Source organism: Sceloporus undulatus, chromosome 2 (genome assembly GCF_019175285.1).
Source record: "Sceloporus undulatus isolate JIND9_A2432 ecotype Alabama chromosome 2, SceUnd_v1.1, whole genome shotgun sequence".
In the NCBI taxonomy this organism is placed as follows: Eukaryota; Metazoa; Chordata; class Lepidosauria; order Squamata; family Phrynosomatidae; genus Sceloporus; species Sceloporus undulatus.
In genome coordinates, this window is record NC_056523.1 from 14,422,293 (window position 1) to 14,439,656 (window position 17,364).

Genomic DNA, 17,364 nt, shown 5'->3' on the forward strand with positions numbered 1-17,364 from the left:
TGGGATTTACAAGGTCTTTAGCCTTCACTGCCCAAAAGTCCTGGTGCCTAATAAAACTACAAATCCTAGAATTCTGTAGGATGGAGCTATGGCAGTTAAAGTAGCGTCAAACTGCATTATTTTTATAGTGTAGCTGTCTGAAGGGCAGCAGCTTTGTGAGGATCACTTCCAGTTTACTCCCATGCATAAATAACAGTTTCAGAGATAGTTGTCAGCATGTTTAGTGTAATAATTCTGTTGAAACTGCTTTCTTATCCTTCAGTGGATTTCCTGAGACAATAAACATATTTCTTTTTTACCTTACTTATATGTATTGTGAGAATTTACTCCATAAGCTCACAATCCATTGTACTCAGTTATCCCAAATACGAAAAGCAGTGGGCCCTTGGTGTCTGCTGGGTTTTGGTTCCAGGACCAAAATCAGTGGATGTTCAAGTCCCATTAAAGACAGTGGATAATAAAATGGTAATCCCTTATATAAAATGGCAAAATCAAGGTTTACTTATTGGAATTTATAACTTTTTTAACTTTTTAAAGCTATGAATGCTTAAATCTGTGGATAAAAACATCTGTGGATATGGAGAGCCAACTGTAGTCTTATACCTAAGAGGAACCTGCAATACAAGAGAAGAGCTCAGGAGGAACAGCCCAAGGGACGTCTGTTTCCCAACATCTGCTGGCTGAAGCAATTGCCTCGCTCTGCTGAACTGAGCAGAACTTGTTCTTGCCTCAGAGGGGACAAAATATAATCTTATTTTCATTGTCCTTCCTTCCCCACCTTCTCTCTCCCATAGGAGAAGACAGCAGGTAGCCAAGAGCGTCTCATCCATCAGCTGACAAGATGCCTACAGAGCAAGGAGAAGGTATTACAGGTGAGTTGAGGTTGAGGAGAAATAGCTGGCATTTCAGGCCATAAGTGCCCACTTCTCATGCCTTTCTCCCAAGTGCATGAAAGGAATGAATAAGTAATCAGATGTAAAGAAGATAGACCCAGGATTGCTGCTTTTGAAAGGATTCCTATAGCAGTTGAATGAGACAAAAATCCAGCAGGACACTTTTTTCTTTACTGACATGTAAATATGATGTCAAACCAGTGGGTTTGTTGCTGCTCAGAAGAAACAAGGAGGCCGAGATTCAAATCCTCATTCGTCCTGGGAGTTTGCTGGATTCCCCTTTGGCTTAACGTACTATATGCTTTCAGCCTGACCTACCCCAGCAGTTTTGCTGTGAGGATGAAATGGCGGTGCATGCAAAGAATGTTTAACTTTTTATTCACCAATTTATATTTATATTTATATTGACTTTAAACATTAATTTTTCACATTTACATCAAACCTCCTTTCTTAACCTCCCTTCATTGTTCATTCATGCATTCCCAATAGTCACTTATCTTTACCCTTCCCTATTGTCATTTATTCATATTCTACATCTTTCTATGTATTCATAAAAATGTACATCTATACTGAAAGTAAGAGCCAGTGTGGCATAGTGGCTTGAGTGTTGGACTAGGATTCTGGAGACCAGGATTTGAATACTGGCTTGGCTATTTAAACCTACTGGATGAATTTGGGCAGGTCACACACTCTCAGCCTCAGAGGATGGCAATGGCAATCCCCTCAAAGAAACTTGCCAAGAAAACTCCATGATAAATTAGCCTTAGAGTCACCATAAATCAGAAATTATTTGAAGGCACACAACAGCAATAGTACAGAAAATATCTTCTTTTAACTAACACCAGGTATCTTAATCTACTATCTCCATATTTCCCTATCTCATTTTGTAATATTGTATCAGATCTTTCCACTGTTCTTCAGATTTTGTCATTGAGTTTTCTTAGATTAGTAAAGTTAATTTGTCCAATTGCATTCCATCAAAAAAACTTTGTTAACCTATCTTCAATGATTGGTATAATTTCCATCTTCACATTCTTTGCATATTTTATTCTGGCAGCTGCTATCATATATAAAATAATTTCCCTATGTTTCTCTTCTAATTTCTTGTCTGCTATATTTAGCGAGCACATCTCAAGCTTCATTTCAATTCTAACTTTACATGCAAATAATTTTATATGCTCCCTGGTTGCAGGTTGAGATTTTTAAAAAAGTAATATCGAGAAGATAATAAATAAGAGCAGAGTTGGAGGGGAGCAGGTGCCTCATTCCCACATGGCAAGAGAAGTGGTTATGTGAAAGGGAGGGAAGGGAAGTAAGAGGATCTGGGTTCTTCAGCATGAAGGTCATCCATCCACCCATCCATCCATCCATCCATCCATCCATCTCCTTTTTCTCTCCCCTAGGACTATCTGGTGATTTTGCAGTCTCTTGGTTCTCCAGGGACCAAGCCTTCTGTGTTGGAAGTCTTAGTCAAGCAAATGGCCCAGCGCCTGAAAGACAGAGACCAGGCTTTAGAGGTGAGTAAGATTAGTACCTAGCCATTTGGGGGCAGTTAATCATCCTTGGCTGTTTGAGGTCAGGGAACTGGGAACCAAGATCCCCTGGGTAGCTCAGTAATACAGCATGAGTTTGGAAAAGTTATTTTTTAGAACTAAATCTCTGCATTTCGCAGGCAGCATGGTGAATCTAGGAATTATAGTAATTTTTCTAAGGTATGGACATAGCATAGCATATGATTTACCTTCAGAAGGCTCCAGTTGCCTCTCTCTACTTAATGATAAGGCTGGCACTAGTTTTAAAAAAAACTTTATAGTGGGAAGATCCCCACTCTAAGAGAAAGTGCCACTTGAGATGAACAGTTGTGTCCACGTATAGAAGAATGAATCTTGCCTCAAAACTAGCAATTGGCAAGAAATACTGGTGTAAAATGCTGGCTCTCCCTTTGGCAGTTCCACTAGGGATGCTCCCAAGGAAAGTCCAAAATACAGTGAGTGGAGTTGATTTGTGTCATTCAACTGGAACAGCTCTTCTGTAAAGTTAATGGGGTTTGATTGCACATTCATGACCAAACCAGCCCACAGTACTTTGGATGTCAACAAGGATTGAGCTATCATGGTGTAGTGGTTTGAATGTTGGACTAGGACTCTGGGAAGCTAGTGTTCGAATCCTCACTTGGCTATGGAAACACACTAGGCGACCTTAGGCAAGTCATACCCTCTTAGCCTCAGATGAAGGCAAGGGCAAAACTCTTCTGAACAAATTCTGTTGAGAAACCCACTTGATAGATCTTAGGGTCATCATAAGTCACAAAATGACTGAAGGTACCCAATAGCAAGCTCATATCATTATATCTTCCTGGGGGTGTATGTGTCATTTTCTGTTCTGTTTATCTCAACTGTTTGTGCTTTATAAATAAAGCATAATAATAATAATAATAATAATAATAATAATAATAATAATAATAATGATAATAATAATAATAATAATAATAATAGTGAAATTTGCAACTAAATTCAGAAGAGATAAGGAAGCTTGAGGGGGTTGCATTTAATGTCCTAATCCCTGCTCATGAAAAGATTCTGGCAGTTCACCTTTCCAGTGCTCTGACTCCACTATACCACTGTCTGGATCAAGACACTTTCTACCCAAGGTGAATCATCATTTCACATGCAGTGATGAACTAGACTAGTGGCTTAATCTGCCTTCAACCTTCGTTCCCCATAGAGAGTCACCCATCACTGCTGTGGCCAGAAGGCAATGGGAGGTGTTGAATAGTGCAAAGGACACACACAGATCTGCCCTCACAAGAGAGGAACACCTGGACAACTCAGGAGAGACTGCTAGTTAGTCTTGGCTGGGGAGGGCTGCCATAACTGTTGCCCATAGAATCATAGTACTTTATCACACAGGGGTAAATTGGGGGGAAATCAGGGATTTAAAAGGCATTTTCTCGGGAAATTTGTGTGATCGCAGGAAAGATTTCTCCACACATCACTATTAATAGGACTTACCCAGGGAAGAACCAGGAATTCTCCAGCAACAAATCATTTATGGGCCTGTGATCGTGCAAATGTCCTGGGAAAATGCCTTTTTAAATCCCGCGATTTCCCCTGTGTGATAAAGTTCATAGAGTTGGAAAGACCTCAAGGGCCATCCAATCCAGCCCCCTTCTGCCATGCAGGAATACACAATCAAAGCACCCCCGACTGATGGCCATCCAGCCTCTGTTTAAAAACCTCCCAAAAAGGAGACTCCCCCTCTCTCTGTGGGTGGACTCTAGATTATACAGTCGGTCCTTCTTATACACGGATTTTTTATACACGGATTTAAGCATACACGGTTTGAAAATGTTCCAAAAAAGTATAAATTTACCTTGATGTTCCATTTTTTATTAGGGACACCATTTTGCTATGTCATTATACTTAATGGGACTTGAGCATACACGGATTTTGTTATACACGGGGGATCTTGGAACCAAACCCCAGCATATAACAAGGATCCACTGTATAGCATCTGCCATCTGAAACAGCTGTCCCAGTCAATCTCATAGCATATTTCTGAGAAAGCATCAGATTTTTTTTAAAAAAGATATTTTTTACTGTAATACTACAGTACAGAGCCAGAGGCAAAATTTTCTTGTTCCTGGGAGCAAGAAATCTTTACTGATCTACTGGAAATCCTCCAGCAGTCCGCTACCAGTAGACCTTGACCTCTTTGCTTCCCACCCCCAGGTAGGCTATTTGTTTGACCATATATAAGACAGATCTTCACTTTTTCTTTTTCTTTTTTCCTTGCTCCTTTTTCTTCTGTATCACTTCCCCCCCATCCCACAGAAGATATTATCCAGTCACTTCTCAGCGCTGGAATCTGTGCACCGTGAAGTGAAGCACCTTCAAGAGGCACTGAAGGATAAAGATGCCGACCTGGCAAGACTTCACACTGCCTTGCACACAGGCGAGGAGACCCTGCATGTATGAATGGAGAGATTAATGTTGGAATCAAGGGAAGGAGGGTCTGGGACTGAGCAGAAGACAGTCAGAGTGGAGGTTTAAGTCATGGTGCTATGACTTGGGAAAAGCAATTCAATTTTGGGCCCTCTCTTTTGGGCAGAGCTAGAATTTGGGGTGGGGTGGAGGCTCATACTTCAGCACCTGTGGAATTTTGGCCAGAATATGGCATCTTATAAAAGCATTCTGAAGATGTTGACATTCCTTTGGTTAAAAAAATCTCAACAAGTTTCTAGCTCTCATGGCTGCAGAGATATGTTGACATGATATGTCTGCCTTATGATAAACAGGGAGATGATGTCTTGTAGAGTCAGGCTGGTGTTGTAATTTGAGCATTGGACTACAGTGTCCAAAGTTTGAACCCCTGCTCAGCCATAGAAACACACTTGGGAGTTTATCAGACAAGGGGAATTGGAAGTATAATCCGATGGCAATCTGAATGCAATCATGGGGTTTAACGTTATTGCGTGATAGACTGCCACACACAAATTCAGGCAATGGCATGCTATTTTCAGGCAATAGGAAGCCAGTTCGAACGCAATGCGCATTCATGTAATTGCGCTAAACTAGCGACTTTAAGTGAATGCGTTCTTGCCCCACTTTCTTTTCATTCGAATTTAAGAGAAATTCCTCCTGTTTGATAAATTCCTTGGTGAGTTTGGGCAAGTCATAGTCTCTCGGCCTCTTAGAAGGGCAACAGCAAACCTCCTCTGAACAGACCTTGTCAAGAAAACCATGTGATGTGATCACCTCAGGGTTGCTATCAGTTGAAAAAATGACTGGAAAAAGGCACACAAAAACAAAGATGTTGTCTCATGCTTTACAAAGAGTGCAAAGGGGAAGTGCAGCCCTGAATGCCATAATGGGAAATGTAGCCCCACTTAATTTCAGCTGTGGGCCTTACTAGTGTTCTCATTTCATTTTGTCTCCTCTTCACATTTTCCCCTTTTTCAGTATGTCAATAACATCATCTGCTCTTTTCAACTTTTTTTTTAAAGATCCATTGTTGATTTAAAACTAGTCTGGATTTTTCCATGGTTAGAACAACCATCCTGGATACGAAATGTCTGCTTGGTTAGCAGTCTGGGTTGTAAAGTTGCTAGGAGATGAGGGCTCAGATACATGGCTCCTTTTTTAGGACAAAGGGAGATCCCTGAAAACAGGGCTGCCTGGCAGTGCCTGGAGCCTTATTCTCTTGCGTTACCCACCCTGTTTTACCTTCTGTAAACATTCCTCTCTGTAGGCATTGCGTGAGGTGCTGCACCAGAAGGATCAGGAGATCCAGCGCCTGGAATCCCTGTGTGCCTCCACCCGAGAATCCTGCAATCAACGTGACCAAACCTTCCTCCTGACTTTGAAGGAGAAGGAAACCTTAATCAAAGCCCTACAAGAGGCACTGACCAGTAGCAACAAGGATGTGGAGGTAGGATGTAATGAAAAGGGCCAAAATGTGTGGCATAGTGGTGGAGTGTTGGACAATGACTCTGGAGATCAGGGTTCGATTCCCTGCTCGGCCATGACCTTGGGCAAGTCACACACTCTCAGCCTCAGGGGGAGGCAATGGCAAACCTCCTCTGGACAAATCTTGCCAAGACAACTGTGTGATAGGGTTGCCGTAAGTCAGAAATGACTTGAAGGCACACAACAACAAAAAACGCATATAGAAATATTATGAGAGGGGCCTATATACTTTAAAGGCTCAAATTCCATCTGATCTTGGAAACTAAGCAGGGTTAGCCCTGGTTAATACTTGGATGTCAGACCACCAAGGAATACCAGGTGCTCTAGGCTATATTTCAGAAGAAGGAGCTTGCAAACGCACCTCTGAGTATTCTTTTCTTAAGAAAACCCTATCAAATTCATGAAGTTGCCATAGGTCTTCACGTGACTTGAAGGCACATATGCACACAAGGACCTATAGGGCCTAAATATACTAGAAGACAACAGATCCTGCCTGATCTTGGAAGCTAAATGGGGTCAGTCCTCCTTAGTATTTGGATGGGAGACCACCAACTAATATGAGGTGCTATAGTCTAAATATCAGAGAGAGGAACTGGCAGACTCACATCTGCATATTCCTGGATTGTACCATTGCAGACTGCAGATAGCAGGTAGTACGCCTGCCTATTTCCTCTTAGCAAAAAACCTAAATCCCTGTTGATGGAATGCTCAGAGCTTGGGAAATGGCTTTTGAAAAGTAATTTGTTAGTTCTTATTCCAGGATCCAGAAAAGTAATTAGTTATTGTTACAATTTTTACAGTATCTTTTTACTTTTCTCAGTCTGCAAAAGTAACTCAAATTGTTACTAAAAAAGAAAACCCTGCATCCCACATGCTTCTGGGCCAATGTACAAAACACACAAGTAGTTACGTGCAAGTAACATACTTCTAACCTATTACTTTCAACCTCTGGAGATATAATCATATCAAGGAGAGGGGAATATCACAGCATTCTATTATCTTTCTGTGCATAGGGGGGGGAAAGTGTCATCGATGGAGAGTATTTAAACAGGATATTTACCCAGTTGCTAAAATATATAAGCCTTGAGTCCATGTTGACTCAGTGCATCATTTATTGCCAAGTTGAGTCCAAATCAAATCACTGAAGTGACTTGAGTCCGAGTCAGTCGACTCAAGCCTACATCACTGATAACATGCATCAGTGTACAGTGCTGGGGAGGACTCTTAGGGAGATCTGGAACTACACCAAGCTCTGGCACAGAACATTGAGGAACAACTCAGAGAGACAAGGGTAGACACATACTCCCATCTACAAGGGCTGGTTGCAACCTCTCTTACATATATCTCCATCCCCTTTCTGTCCCTCTCCCCAATCCCTGTGTGTCTGTGTGTGTCCAAGGTTCTGGCAAATTCCCTCAACAGCCCAGACTTTGCCTCAGGGCTGCTCCAGCGAATCCACGAGAAGGAAGACCTGCTGGCCCAATCCTTAGCTGACCAGGAACAAATGCAAGCCCAGTGGCAAAGACGCCTACAAGCAACAGAAGAGGCAGCAGCTACTCAGGAACAAGAACTACAGGTATCTAAGGGGACAAATGGGTGCCTGTGTGTTGTGGTGGCCTCTATAGGGACTAGTCTCATAGATAATATTAAGTTCCCAATATACTGACAAGTTCCTTAAGTTCCTTAATTCACTATGGATGTTATTCATAGGGCAATTCAGAGAGTTGGGTAGACATTGCTAAAAGAATCATAGAGTTAGAAGAGACCACAAGGTCCATCCATTTCAACCCCACTCTGCCATGCAGCAACTCATAATCAAAGCACCCCAACAGATGGCCATCCAACCTTTGCTTAAAAACCCCAGAAGAAGGAAAATCCACCACTCTCCAAGGGAGGGTCATCCATTGTTGAACAGCTCTTACTGTCAGAAAGTTCCTCCTAAACTCTCTAGGTGGGATCTCTTTTTCTGTAGTTTGCATCCATTGCTCCGGGTTCTATTTTATGGAGCTGCAGAAGACAACCTTGCTCCAAGGGCTGATTGAAGTGGGGCTTGATGTTGTCCTTTGGACTCCTCAGTTCCTCACATATTACACATGGTATGTCACATATGGTACAGAGGTATCCTGGGATGCCCAGAACCAACAGCTAAGGATCGCCTCTGAGTCTCTCATACCTGCGAGACACTTTCTACCAGTTACAAAATTCCTAATCGGCAACAGCCACATGCAGCAAATATCTCCTTCCATGGAGTGGTAAGAAAGGCTGCCTCACGACACCCCTTTCCAGTCTGGAAGTGGAGATAATATTGACCCAGGCCCTTGCTTTTTCCTTTTGATTTGAGGGGCATGGCAAAGCTTGAACTGGCTCAAGATATTTTTCTGCCTAACTGCCTCACTCTGGCTAATGGTTGGGAGCAACTCTAGGCAAAGCAAATCCTCTTTTCAGATGTGAAAATAAATAGGGGCAAAATCTCCCTCAAACAAACAATGCAGTGGCATTCTACCCATATATTAATTAACCCATATATATTAATATATGCTTAGGCCCTGTATCAAATTCAAGAGGCCTTCATGGCATTTAAAAAAACACCCTGTGTTAGTCTAACAATTATGTGTTACTTGAAACGTAGTAGCAGTTTATTTAATTGTTACTTAGAGCCCCCCCCCATCCCAACCTGAGGCCCTAAACTCTAGGTATGAAAATCTGGCTTTCATTTTATCAGATTGCTCAGTAGGGAGTAAACTGGCTAATGTCAATTAAGACAAGTAAGACTGCCAACTGACCAGGAAAACCCTGATCTCTATAACATTCTCTATAACTTTGCAGACCCGGCTGTGTCAGTATGGCAAGGATGCCCAACAACGGGCACAGGAAACTGAAAAGCTACGCAGGCGCCTGGCACAGACAGAGGCAGAACTGGCCCAGGGGGCTGCAGCATTGGTGGAGCATCACACCAAGATGGCTTTACTCCAGCAGATGGGAGAAATGAAGGATCGTGCACTTAAGGTGAGCTAAAAGAAAGGAAAGACAGCGAGGGAGAGAATTGGGTGGCAGGAGGCAAGGGAGTCTTTAAGACAATAGAAAGCATATCCAGGGGTAGCCAGTTGGCTATACAGCAAGATACAACAACATCCAAAATTCACAAAACAACTTTATTGGGCCAATTAAAAATGCATAAAATACACCACACAAGCTTTCAAAACTCCACTGGCTTCTTCATCAGGCAAAGGTGTTAAAAATCATACAGGACAAAAAGAAAAAAATGACAGTGTTGGAGTCACAAGCCTACATTTTGTCAAAATTTGTTGTTGTTGTTGTTATCATTGTCCTTGCACTGGGATCCCACCAGACTATCTTAATTGTCAACAAAAACATCATCTTGACAAAATGTATCCTTAAGACAACCAGAGGCTGTGAACAAGAAAGGGGCATGAGCTTGGAAGTATTGGCTGGCATTGTATTCAGCAGTTAACGAGATTGTAAGATGGACTTGCAATGTTGTAACTTTATAGGATGGACTTGCAATGTTGTAACTGGTGATTCGTGTTTACAGGTCATGACCTCAAAAACTATGATCCCCAAACACTATCATAACAGCCTTACAGTGCCCTGAGCTGTGAGCTCTGAAATGACATCTATAGCATGCTCCTGGTCACAAGGTGACTTGGGAGCAAGCAGTTATGGCAGAATCCCAAGGGGTCTCTCCAGCTGCCTATTCTCAAACCACTCCCCCCAATCAGGAGAACACTGTAGACTTCATTTCCCAGCCTCCCGATCACCAGTGCTTTGGAAACACTTTCGTCAGGGTGCTGCCAAGTTGAAATGGTAGGTTTGAAAGGCATTGTCAGTCGTAACCACAGTAACAGAGGGTGACGCAGGATCTTGGCCATTACCTTTTTAGACTCCAGCTGCCAGTCTCTAACCAACATGGCCATGTGCTGGCGAAACGGTTAATTAGTTTTATTTTTATTTGATTTATTTTTTTAGTATATTTCCTGCCTTCTCCTAGTGTGAGAAGCAAGGTGCTAATATGAGGTCCAAGTGAAACAAGCATAGTTCCCTCCCCACATCTCTTTTTACCCGAGAGATTGAGAGTTCTTTGCCATTGGTCAGCTAGCCTGTATTTATTTGGCAATCTCTCTTATCACCTTTTGGTATTGTAAGCTTCCAGCTCATGGTCAATGGCATAGTCCAAAGCAGCAGATCTAGCACCAACATACAACTTAAGCACTGTGAAGTACTGGAATTTCAGAATATTCAGCATGTTGTCTGGGCCCAAAACCTACCATTGATGTTATGTGTAAGGCAAACATCTAACTATGTATTTGTCTTAGGAAGCATCATTAAGAGACATCCATATATACTTAACAATTGTTAGGAATGAAGCATCTTACCTACTACTGTAACATAATCATCTGCTGATGAATTCTATATGGGATCTCTAAACAGACATACATGGTGAACGTCGTATTTTTCCATTTCTATACATTTATCTATATTGAAACTAGAGTTGTTTCTTGTTACCTCTTTATGATATCAGGCATTGCATCACAGTGCAGTATCTGGTAGCCTATATAATATTTAGCAAGGAGAGTCTCTCCCGCATTATCTTAATAGCATTTAAAGGGTATTTATCAGTCAGGGACAGCATGTAGTATAAAGTCTATTAGAGAAAACTAGATATGATCTTATTGGAGGCTTTCATATTGTTTCATGTTGTTATAAAACATGTGCATTCTGGATAAAATCAGTTTGGCCTGAAGGCTTTAATAAAAAGCCAGGTTTCTAGCTATTGTACAGCTTCAGTAACAGGGATAAAATTAAGCTTTAGAAAAGAAAACAAAGTGCATGCAGCAGTTAGCATTTCTCTCTTGTTAAAGCATATTGTAAAATTTCCTCTGTCTTGACAGTTTTTTCTATCCTGTTTGCCAGTATTTAGCACAGGCTATTTCCATAATAAGGATACCAGTGTGGTATAGTAGTTTGAGACCACATTTTTAATCCCAGCATAGCCATGCAAACCCATTGGGTGGTTTTGGGCAAGTCACACTCTCTCAGGCCCCATTCAGACTGGCATCAAAAATCTGGAAGGAATTGGGCTGATTCGGATGCCCCTTCCCCGAATCTCTCCGTTAGCAAGTGCCCACTACAAAAGAGGGGCATTTTAAATTGAATGCATTCTGTGCCTGCTGTGAAGGTGCCTGCTGTCAATCAAGTGATCGTCATGGTGATGTTTTTGCAGGGGCATCGGAAGTGTCCTCCCCCCCTTTTTTTTAAAGAGCCATGCACAAAATGCCCCAAAGTGTCAATTTTTTTAAAAACCTCTTTTTTGTGTGTTGTGTGTATGTGTGGGCATTTGGGTCAGATCTGCCCCGTCCCCATTTTCAATCCCATGCAAGCTAATGCATCCCCCACTCCTTGCCCCCCAGAATGCCTCTTACACGTGAAATAACAATAATGATAATGATAATGATAATGATAATAATAATAATAATAATAATAAATTCTTCACCTCAGAAATGCCAGTAAAGGATGCAATTGCCATGCATTCTTTTTTTTTCTTTTAAAAGCAATTCAGGGCTGCCTCTGAATTCAGTAGCAAAAGCATGTATCACTTGTCTAATTGACAAGAGCAAAAAATGTAATATTCGCATTATAGGTCTGCCCTTTGATTGTAACATTTGCATTTGCAACATTTCCCCTTTGCTGGAAGCGAGCAGAGAAAAGGGAAAGTGCACAAGCTGCTAGCCCTGCTCTATCTGCCTCAAGAAAAAAAATCATGCACATATTTGGTCAAAAATAATTTTTAAAAAATATGAAAAGGGGGGTGCCTGATGAGAGCTCCATTCGTGCTCTGCCTTTGACCTGACCTGACCTGACCCTTTTCCTCCTGCTAGAGGAGCTTTGCCATTGCCTTCCACTGAGGCTGAGAGAATGTGACCTATCAGTTCCAACTAAAGTAGACCCATGGACTCAATTGGGAATAAAATGGAAATGCATTCCTGGAGCATCCTCATATAACACTAATAATAATAATAATAATAATAATAATAATAATAATAATAATAATAATCCAGGAGCAAAAGGAAAGTAGAACAAGCAAGCACCCAAAAAATAATGCGCATAAATTGTCAAAAGAGGCTGATGTCCCTACATCCTCCAGCTTGGACCCACAGCCCTACTTCCCTGGGCAATCCTCCTTCCTTCCGACCCTCACCTCCCTTTGAGCTTTCTCCACCACCACCCACCTCCCTCTGACAATAAGCAGCCTGATTTCCCTACATGCCCCAGCGTAGCCCACAACCCAATTCCCCCTGGAAATCCTCCTCCTCCTCCTCCTCCTTCCTTCAGACTCTCTCCTTCCTCAGGGATGCCCATTGACCCTTTCCCCCAACTCCTTCATCCTCCTCCTCCTGCTCCGTTTTAGGATCCCCTCCATGGCTCCCTTCCTCCCACGGCCCCTTTCTCCTCCTCCTCGTATTCCTCCTCCTCCTCCTCCTTCATCACTTTCTCCACCCCCACCTCTCTCTGACAGCCCTCTGCAGCCCAAAAGTCAACCCTGATTTCCCCCTTTCCTCCTGTCACCCTTTGCATCCAGATTCCCCTTTTTTCAGCTCTTTCCTCCTCCTCCTCCCCCCTCCCTTCTGATGATGGGAGGGAATGCTCCAAACTCTGCCCACCCCCTGACCCTAATCCCTCCCTAATTTGCCCCGATCATGATTGAGGGCAAGTTCAAATTTTGCACAACCCAAGTCTTTTGAGAAAAGACGGATTTTAGCCCAAATCTGGATACCTCGGTGTAAGGGGCATTTCCTTGTGCAAGCCCCAACATGGATTGTGACCGAATCGGATCCAATATGAACTTCACATGCAAGAATCGCTTTCAAACCCGGTTTTTACTGTAGTCTGAATGGCCCCATAGTCTCAGTCGACAGCAGTGGCAACCCCCCTCTGAAGATGCTTGCCAAGAAAACCCCATGATAGGGTCGCCTTAGGGTCGCCAGAAGTTGGAAATAACTAGAAGGCATACAATAACAACAGCAACAAAAGTTTTAATAGTCAAGCATGCTGAACTCTTTTTTTTGGCAAGCCTAGTTTAAATCCTTCATTGGGCTAGGGGTTCAGCTTTGTGGCTTGAGAGCTGATAGGAGGAGTTCTGTTTCTTTGCTGGCAGACAGTTCTGCGAGAGGGAGAGGAAAAAGACCGGATCCTACAGAAGTGGCAAGAACGCTGGTTGAAGGAGATGAAGCAGGTCCCAATAAGGACAAGGTAAGCAATGGGAAGTAGTGCAAATGGTATGAATGGAAAAGGAAAAGGAAGGACGGAACAGGCTAACAACAGGTAAGATTGCATTCGTAAGCGTGTGTTCTCCCAGACTGAGAAATGTTCTATAGGGGTCTTTGCCAGTCAGATGACTTGCTCACAACTTGACTGTGTTGCCTCTTCCCACTTCCAGGCCAGGCTCTTCTGCCTTCCACCTGAACCCATCTCTACCTGACTTTAAGACCTTAAGCAATTGAGAGATACTCAAGAAAACAGAATGGAATCAGCAGAAACAGTGGACAAGGATAGGTAGAATGGAAGAAACTACCACTTATTTCAGAAGGGGAGTGGTATGGAGTGAGTATCTCTTCCCTGTTCATTTCCTATGGAAGTGAATGTTGAGGATGCTGGAAAGCAACTCTCTTGGGGGACAAACTGTGTCTTGGGAGCACACTGCCTATGTGAAATAAAAATGTAAAAACTGTTCTAATGTCTTTGGAGTCTTTTATTTTTGGTGGTGATTTGCTCTGTGTACTGGTAGAGGGTGTTTCACTCTAAAAAGTGTCAGGAAGAAGAGCAAGAACATAACAGGGAGGTTGAGCACCAACACTGGGCTTTAGGGGTGGGTGAGATCTTGCAAAATTTCACCCCTCCAGGTTTCCCCCTGGATTTGTTTTAAGAACTGCAGTCAGGCCAGAATATGTACCAGAAAGCATCCATTTTCCCATTTCAGTGAGCTGTTTAGGCCTGTAGCTGTCTTTCCCCTCAGTAAACTGGAAGTGACTTGAAGACAAGTTTGGTTATCAGAAAAATTGCCTTCCTAGGTCTAAAACCTTCTGGGATTTGGCAAATTTGTGGGTAAAACTAGTTTGGAGTGGAGTCATGAGAGAAGGGAGAAAATGGTAGATGGCAAGCAGGCTGAATATCACACTGCAGTTACAGTGCTATTATGGCCAGCCAATCCTGGGGGGCTTGAAGTGGACCTCAACAGCTCCTCTGAGACCGTGGAGGACCACATTTAGATCAGTATCACACTACATTGTTATAGCACTATTAATCCACTTTAACTGCTATGGCTGCTTCCTGTGGCATCCTGGGATTTGTAGGGGAGAGGCAACCAAAGAGCTCTTAGGCCTCACTAAACTACAAACTCCATAATCCCATAGGAGGCTGTCATAGCAGTTAAAGTGGAATAATGGCGCTATAACAATGTAGTGTAATATTGATCTACATGTGGCCCACCCCAAGCCTGCAGAATTGGCCAGCCCCGGAATTAGACAAACAGCAACACTAAACTCCCCAGCTGTGCTGCTGAAGGAATCCCTTCAGGGAAGGTGTACCTGTCACCTAATTAGAAATGGACAGTAGCATGCACTTTCTTCTCATGTTTAAGAGCCCTAGACACCTTCCTGAACAAGATGGTAGGACGATGGAGACACTACCACTATAGTGTCTTTAGTGAAAACATAAAACCCAAAATGGGAGTCCTTTTAATAATAATAATAATATGTTTTATTTGTATACCGCTTTTCCTATGATCAAAGCGGTTTACAGCATACATATGCATATACAACAAAGCAAGTAACAAAAAAAAACCCCTCTGCTTCTCTCCTCTCAAGATGGAGGTCGGGGGAGGGCTCTTCTTCTTGGCAGGCAGAGGCCTGTTGTATCTTGCCTGCTTTTCCTCTTCTGTTTTTGGGTTATATCACAACTAATTAGAGGGTCTTAAATTAGTTGTGTCTAAAGTGGGAAAACTATGTTAAACTAGGTTCAGTCCACGTGATTTCAGATCCTGATTTATTTCAAACCCGGGAACCATTGTTTCCTGCTTCAGCAGTAACTGGAAATTCTGGTTAATGCCAGGCTTTCTGGTTTATTGTAGTACACTGAGGAGGGAAGGAATACTATGAGGATGAAGCACGCAGCTAAAAAACATGTGTACATCTAGGATAGGAGTGGGAATCATATGAAACTCACCCCATATTGTAACTGCCAGCATTCCTAAAGTCAAGTTTCAAGGATTTTTTTGGAGTGGAGAAGGGTATTCCCTTTGCCCCATCACCTTTGCAAGCATGTGAAGGGGAAATTCCTTCCCCAGTAACTCTAGGAGAAATTACAAGATGAAGCCTGATGAATCAAGGATCCAACTTTTATCGAAACACATGCATTTCTCTTCCACGCCCTGCCAGACCTGAACCTGAATAGAATGGGGCCTTGAGTTCAGCATCCTTACATAGCTTGCTAAGGCTGCCAATCACTATTTGAAAGAAAAGGCAATGGAAAAATTTAATCAAGCTAACAAATTAGGTAGATGTTTTGACTTTAGACTAGATGTCAAGTGGTCATGTACAGCCTTGCTTAAAATAAATCATCATTTCTCAGTCCTTGCTAAGTAACCCATTCACCGATGCTTTTGTGGAAATTTCTTAGGATCAAGATACACAAGCATTGTTCTGGTTTAGCCCATTCTAGTTTCCCCTTCACACAGTTGGTGAGAACACGAGAATGAGCCTTCTCGCTGCTCCCAGAATCTGGAATGTCCTCCCAGAGGAGCTCCAGTTAACCCCCTTCCTACCCTCTTTCTGCTGGCAAGTTAAGACCATTTTATTTCGGCAGGCCTTTTACTGATTTTAATCATATCACAGAATAGTGTTCAGAGCGATGTGCCCTGTTTTTATCTGATATGACCAGAATCCAGTTGGGCAATTATGAACACTTAACCTCCAGTGTGTTATGTATTTGTAACTACTATATATTCATGATCCCATGGAGTCCCTAATTTAGGGGCTACATAGCAACTGTGCAAGTCTCCCAAACCCCATTTACCATTGGGATCCATTCCCTGGACAAAAGTGCAGTAGCCAAAGGAACAAGCCGTGTCTGCTAACAGTCTTGGGCTAAGAGTCATAAATCAGAGTCCATGTAGGAGTAGCAAGATACCAGTCAAGCAACTGTCCAGGGTCATAATCCACAGGGTTGTATCTCACAGTAGATGCAGGTTGAGAGAAAAACCATGCTTGCTTCCAACAAACCAAATGGGGAAAAATTTATAAAGCCCACCAACACAGCCCCATACAACCTGCAGATTTCAAGAGGGTGTTTCTCAACTGTGTGCACACAGCCTCTTACTTCACCCGGGGAGGGGGGGCTGGATTTGTGCCAAACACCAAAGCCTCTGCATTTCTTGATCTTTCTCTTCTTCTGGAGAACTGAGGTAGCTGTCAGACTGTGCTGAAGGATGGCATGGCTGCAGTAGGTCTGTTTTGTCCTCTTGACACCAAACTAACAGAGAAACATGACACCAGCCCCTCTCACATGAGTGATGGCAAGTCATGCCAGACTCTGAACGGAAGGGCACTGGCCTCTCAGCAGCAGCATCTCCTATGAGGGATGGTGCTCCGAGGGGTCTTGGTCAGGGTCTGGCACGGCTCCTGGGTGAGCAAGAAAGGGAGGCAATGCCCTTTCTCACTCACCTAGCAACCATGCCAGTCCCACCCGGTGTAATGCCCCAGCAGAAGTACAACCATCCAGTGTCATCCGATGTGGTTCGCACCCCCCGCCCGAGGGATGCCTCTGCTTAAAAGTCTAGACAACACAATACAGGAGCAGACAGTTTATAAATTCAAATTCAGTGGAATTTACCTATGTAATACATTTAATACAGTGGTTCTTAGTTGGGACCAACCAATAGGATTCAGGTTTTCATTTGTTTCTGCTGCAATTTAACCATCCACTTGTCC

The 17,364-nt window shown here is 42.8% G+C and overlaps 1 protein-coding gene across 3 annotated transcripts in view; it reads left to right on the plus strand.

Moving 5' to 3' along the window:
- The window catches only part of LOC121921278 (sodium channel and clathrin linker 1-like), a 33,533-nt gene extending 19,441 nt beyond the window's left edge, over positions 1 to 14,092 (plus strand). For all 3 annotated transcript variants that reach the window (XM_042449111.1, XM_042449110.1, XM_042449112.1), the window contains 8 exons: positions 795 to 872; positions 2,297 to 2,410; positions 4,727 to 4,864; positions 6,144 to 6,323; positions 7,761 to 7,937; positions 9,188 to 9,367; positions 13,536 to 13,630; positions 13,818 to 14,092. In XM_042449111.1, coding sequence (XP_042305045.1) covers positions 795 to 872; positions 2,297 to 2,410; positions 4,727 to 4,864; positions 6,144 to 6,323; positions 7,761 to 7,937; positions 9,188 to 9,367; positions 13,536 to 13,630; positions 13,818 to 13,881 — 1,026 coding nt within the window. In that variant the 3' untranslated portion in view covers positions 13,882 to 14,092. The remainder of the gene's footprint in view (positions 1 to 794; positions 873 to 2,296; positions 2,411 to 4,726; positions 4,865 to 6,143; positions 6,324 to 7,760; positions 7,938 to 9,187; positions 9,368 to 13,535; positions 13,631 to 13,817) is intronic.
- The last annotated feature ends 3,272 nt before the right edge of the window (positions 14,093 to 17,364 follow it).